Genomic DNA, 6,009 nt, shown 5'->3' on the forward strand with positions numbered 1-6,009 from the left:
TCTCCCGCCTCACGTGTCCTCCAAGACTGCCGAAAGTGTCAGGGGCTGCTGAGGTTTGCATGGAGAGGCCCTTCTCCTGCTTTAGCACTTTATGGAAAGCTGGGAATGCCCCTGCCTGGGATGGTTCTTCGATGTGTGAGCTGTGGTTGAGCCCTGTGAGGAGCACCCATGTGCTCAGAGACCCTGAGGGTTTTGGGAAGAGCTCGTCCCTCTGCTCCAAGTGAAGCAGTGCCAGGGCCAAGCACAGGGAGGGGCCAGGGCAGAAACAAACCCTGTGCATGTGGCCTTGGCATCAACCACCACTCGCTGCCATAATTTCTCTTCTCTTCCTCACTCGTCCTTGGTCCTTGCTCAGGTTGTTGCAGTGGATTTGTTGTTCTCCCTGTCGGACCCGGGAACGCAGAGGCCACGTGTTCTGCAGGGAGTGCAGGGTGGCAGTAGGAAAAGGATCTTGTTGTTTGCTGGTTCATACAGTGGGTTTTATTCATATTCTGTACCTGGTTTTCATGGTTCTGCTTTTCTTCTGTGCTCTTTGTTCTTCCTGCCTTGTTGGGTTTGGAGCACAAGCCGTGGGTGCTCCATGTGGGACAGATTGGACACCCCTGCAGATATTTTTGGCTTGTGCTGAATTTGGGGTAAATATTTCATGCCCCAGGAGGGGTAGTTCTAATTTTGAAATCCAGACTTTCAGCTGAGCTTAGGGAATGGAATTTGCAACTGTGGTTGTCTTGGTCATTAAATATTAAAGTGAGGCTGTGCCTGCTGGAGGGCTCAGCCAAACACTGAAGGCACTGAGCTGTGAGAGGAAGGGGCTGGGGGCTCCAGTGTGTACAGGGATGATACTGGACCACGCTAAGGATAAGATCCCAGAAATACTAGTACTACTCAGATTGATGTGGATAATCCTTCTGATACACTCACTTTGCTCTGTTTGCCTTTAAAAAGACAATACTAGAGATGGGCTGTGAGAGTAGGACTGGGGTGGCCAGACCTCACCCTCCTCTGCATTAACACTGCAAAATCAAATCAGGAGCCATCAGCTGCATCTTGGCTTAGAAAACCTGCTGCTGGCTGCAGGTTCCATGGCCCCAGCTGCATTCCAGCTTGGAGCAGGGACATGTGCTTTGGGCCACAGCAAGAACTGTCACTTCAAGCACAGGTCAGGGCTGGAGCCATAAGCAGTAAATCTGTGAGCTTCTAGCCTCCTCCTTTCCCAAAGTTCCCAAATACTGCAATGCTTCCTTCCTCAGACAGAGAACAGCCCCACGATGGAGGGTCACAGCCAAACAAGCTCATGGAAATATGACAAATGCAATTAGGTGAGCTGAGCTCCCAGCCCCCCCACCTCTCCAGGGACCTGCTGCATGGCTGGGCACTTGCCAGCAGCACTCAGGAATACATTTAGGAAGCTATTCCAGCAGCCACTGCTCAGACTAGATAACAACACTTCCCCCCTCTTCCTGACATCTCTCTTCCTGACCTCGCTCTTCCCTGATGTGTCTGCGGGGAGGGTGTTGTCCAGGAGCACCAGCCACGCTCAGGGCTCTGCCAGGAACAGGCTGCAGTTCACACACCAGAGGTAGAAACAGAAAATCCTGTGGCCAGTGTGTCCTTATCCCAGAGGAACAGGCACAGCTCATGCCTGGATCCTGCCAGGCTCCTGTGCTGTGACTGGGGGGGGTCAGGTTCCTGGGCCACTGTGGGGACTCCACTTGTGCTCCCAGAGACCAGCACCCACTAAGTCACTGCCTGGAGCCAATGGATGCCAGGCAGGCAGTCCTGGGAGCCAGGACCAGACCACTGCTCCCAGCCAGGCTGGGAAAGGCAAATCCATTTCTGCTGTGTCTGCTCAGGGAATGCTGGATTTGTAAATTGTCCTCTTCAGAACTGGTGGGCGAGAAACACACAGTTCTCGGGACTCCAGGCTGGAGCTGCAGATGGTTTCCACCTGGGAGATTCCTACTGAACATGCAGAATCAGGAAAAAGGTGGTTTATTTTAGTTTTCAGATGATTTAGGACCTTTAGTCTTTGTCAGGGTAGGTGGTGATGACTCTGCCTTAATGCCACAACTCCCAGTGCCTCAGCGGCCAAGGGCTGCCCAGGGCCCCCTGACAGCAGGGACTCCCCAGCAGTTACAGCCTTGCACAGGTTTGAAAGAATGAAGTTGCTGAACAAGAAAATGCTGGGATTCTTCCAAACAGGGAAAGCTTGTGAAAGAGCAACGTATTAATGCTGCACATTAAATGTGCCCCGACGCATCTTTACCCCCTGTTAAAGAGAGGAGGCACTTGGATATAATTGGTTCTTGGCTGCAGCAGAGCTTGGCTGGTACAGTAATCCCTTGGGAATAACACAGCTAATTAAAGCCTAGGAACTGGTGACCAGCAGCTTCTCCTTTCTCCCTGGCTGTGTCTGTGCTAATCAGAGGAAGGGAGATCTCCTGGACATTTTGTGCTGAAATGTGCTAATCAAGGAGGGAAGGATTCAGCTTCAGAGCTTGGTGCTCTGTCAAATCCTAAATATCCCAATGGGATGAGCTGAGGGGGATTTTGGATCCTGGTGGGCAGGAGGGGATCAGCAGTGTCAGTCCCAGGCCTCTTCCCAAGTGCTGGATTGTGGCCTCCTGCTGCCTCACTTGGGGCTGGTGTTTTGGGAGACAGACTGTAAGATGTGAACTGGAGAGAGGCCTTTTTTTAAATTCTTTAACAGATGTTAAATCCCCCAAATCTTTGGTGAGACTGGGGGAACTGCAGGTGTTCAGCTCCTCTGAGGGCCAGGTCTTGGGACTCTCAGAGAGTCCAGAATTAGCTGTTCTTGGCCAGGTTGAACAGGGCTTGGAGCAACCTGGTCTAGTGGAAGGTGTCCCTGCCCAAGGCAGGGCATGGGAAAGGATGATCTCAATGTCCCTTCCAACCCAAATCATTCTGGGATTCTGTGAGGTCTAAACTCCAGCCCATCTGCAGCCAAAAGTGTTAAGCCAGTCTCTGAGGGTACAAACAGAGGAATAAGAACCTCTGCACAGGGCAGAAGGAAGACAAATCCCAGTGTCAGTTCTCCTGTCAAAAATGGAGGGTCTGAGCCACAAGTATTCTGGAAATCCTGGAGAAAATTTTTTATAGGGAGAGACTTAAACCAACCCTGTCTCTTCAGCTCATGGACAAGACCAACAGGTTTCTTTTTTTCTATGCAACCACATTCAGGGGGAAGAGCCTGGGTACTAAAAGGTTTTGTATTTGGCAGGCAAAGGAAGAAGGAACAAAAGCGGGAGCTGAGCACGGACAACTCCAAGTGGAAAAGAGGCACATGCTGGTTACAATGAGGGTGAGTAACTATTGGAACAAATTAGCAAGGGACTTGTTGGTTTAAGAGCGCTTATATTTAAAAGATTACATTTCGTAAAACATTTTTTTCCTATTAGAGGTTATAAGTCCAACACGTGCGACTCACAACTCCCTGGCACCGCGCTGGAGTTGTGGCCAGTGGCACCAGGAGGAAGTACCAATTACCTTACTGGAGGCAGCTGTGAGGACTAGTTTAGACATTAAAAAAACCCTTAAAAAGCAAAAGCAAAATACATGCACTTGTTCAGGATTTGGACAATGCAAGAGGACTTTCAGGCAATTAACTGGAATTTTACCTAGGGGAGAACTTGCTGTGGTGGTAGATAACATGTCAGAGGTTTCTGGTCCAGCTGGAGAGTGGCACTGAGCAGGGATGACCTGGAGGTTTGAGCCCTCAGTAACCATGTGCCCAATTCCCAGTGAGTCTTTCACACAATCCAATTAACTACAAACACAAGTGTGGAAGCAAATTAGCTGCAATCCTGCTTCATTGCAAAACTACAGGGACATGTCAGGCAGGGAAGTTGCACTGACTGAGGCTGTGTTTGTATAGCAGGTAGGAATTTCAAAAGTTTTGTTGTGCTTTTATTTTCCAGAAGTTGCCCAGCCTCCAGCCAAGAAGGGGTATTTGCAGCCCTCCAGCCCTTTAAAAAAGTGAAGCAGGAACAGGACGGAAGGAACAGAATCTGTCACTGAACTCGTTTGTAAGAGAAGCAGGAGGTTGCTAAAAGCCAGCTTGTAACTTGGCACAGCAGCCACACAGGGGTGAGTAACAGCTGCACACACAGTGTGGGTAAAGATAGAAATTCATTGGTCATAACGAGATATAAAAAATTTGAAGCATCCAGGGTAGTTCCAAAGTGGTTCCATTTTTGTTTGTTCCAAAGGTGTGTACAGATGTTGTAGGGGATGAAACCCAGGGCCCAGACTTGCCCTGCTCAGTCAGTGATGCAGGACTGGGGTTGGTACCTGGCAAAGCCCAGCTGACCTCTCTGCCCCTCTCCAGCCCTGTGGGCTGCTGGGCTCCAGGGACAGACTGAGCTGCTTCCAGGGACAGACTGAGCTGCTTCCAGGGCCAGCTGCTTTCCCACTGTGGGGAAAGCAGGAACAGACCCCCCTGCCCAGCCTTGCTGCACCAGGAGCTCAAGGGAAGCTCATTCACACATCCCTGAGTGCCTCAGTCTGGGCACAAGCCAAGCTTAGGAGTTTCAGCCCAGCCCAGCTCTGCCCAGGGCTCCCCTGCAGCAGCTTGGACACCTTTGCTCTGTGGTGTTCCAGGTTTTAGGGAATATTATTAACATTTATACTGATCTCAAGCCTCTAAGCCTTTTCTGAAGCTGAAGAGCTCAGCTCAGGTTCCACAGCAGTGGTTCCACAGCTGATCAGCCCCCCAGTCCTGCACAGGCCTGGACCAGGTCAGCCTCTGCCTGGCAACCTCTTCTCCAGCAGCTCTGAGGGGCAAAATCTTTCTATACATCCTCCCATCCACACACCAAACCATTTGCCTCAACTTCACCACTGCAGGAAATTCAGCCTTGCACAGAAACTTTACTCCAGTAAAGTCTCAGTCTCAGTTGCAGCACAGGGAAATCCCAGAGGCTGGTGGTTGTTATTTACTTAAGTGACATTTTAATTATGCAGAAGATGTTGGAGGATGCCCAGGCTGCAAATTAGGGCTTCTCTCCTCTTCTGACAATGATATTTTAATTCCCATAGACTTAATACTCACTGCAGACTTGAGACAGTTCACAAGCAGGTACTAAATTAAAAATGCAGCAGGACAGAGTTAAACGATGAAAAAAACCCTCCAGAGCTGCAGAGACAAAAATGAAAATAAAGCACCAAACCCACTGTGGCTGGAAAGGCTTTTCCTTTCAGGCTTGTTAGTGAAAGGCTGGAGCTCCTTAATTTCAGACACATACAGAGACTTCCTGAAACGAATTCAAGATGACACCCAATAGCCAAGACAGCCACTGCTAATTATTTAATTACATCATGTATTGAAACCTGCATGGAGACAACTGAAGAATCTGTCTCCAATGTAAACACTTCAGCATTGATAAAAACCAGAAAGCAGGAATTACAAAAGGCACCTTCTCCAAAATCTGAATGAACCACCTCAGCAGAACCCATTTATATATCACAGACTGGTTTGGGTTGGAGGGACCTCAAAGGGGACCTTGTTCTATAAATATTTCAAACTCTTCAAGGTCCAGGATACTGTAAAGACCTTTTGCAATCAGCTCATGTTTGCCACTGTGGATATCTGCAATATGAATGAATCTCACACAAGCAAATTTAATTTGATGGTACCATGACAAAGTGTGTAGGTGTAAAGAAGCACAAAATTTCATTGTTGCCTTCAGAAAAATTAATAACAAGTACACAAACTGGGCTGTGAGGGTGGCCTCAGGTTAAATTACTAATATTGCTCTAAGCAAGGCCAAAAAATCAAATGCTTCCAATTATTATTGTCTTGCAAGTGTGTTATTTGTGAGTGGCTGGAAGCACTTATAACAACAAAACCACCCTGAGAAGGACTCAAACAAGGCAAGAACCTCACAAACCAAACAACCACCAAGCCTTTATTACAAAGAACCAGGATTCCAGAGCTTGTGTCCATGGTGCTGCCAGTCACAACCACCTGCTGAGTGGATTCCCTAATTC

The 6,009-nt window shown here is 48.7% G+C and overlaps 1 protein-coding gene across 2 annotated transcripts in view; it reads left to right on the plus strand.

Annotated features, from left to right (window-relative positions):
• The window catches only part of PWWP2A (PWWP domain containing 2A), a 32,075-nt gene extending 28,094 nt beyond the window's left edge, over nt 1-3,981 (plus strand). The window contains exons 3-4 of one of the 2 annotated variants that reach the window (XM_064671694.1): nt 3,242-3,322; nt 3,939-3,981. In XM_064671694.1, coding sequence (XP_064527764.1) covers nt 3,242-3,273 — 32 coding nt within the window. In that variant the 3' untranslated portion in view covers nt 3,274-3,322; nt 3,939-3,981. Of the gene's footprint in view, nt 1-3,241; nt 3,323-3,938 lie in introns of those variants that run through there. The other variant, XM_064671693.1, reaches the window with a different exon arrangement.
• The last annotated feature ends 2,028 nt before the right edge of the window (nt 3,982-6,009 follow it).

The sequence above is a fragment of the Pseudopipra pipra genome, chromosome 15 (assembly GCF_036250125.1).
Source record: "Pseudopipra pipra isolate bDixPip1 chromosome 15, bDixPip1.hap1, whole genome shotgun sequence".
In the NCBI taxonomy this organism is placed as follows: Eukaryota; Metazoa; Chordata; class Aves; order Passeriformes; family Pipridae; genus Pseudopipra; species Pseudopipra pipra.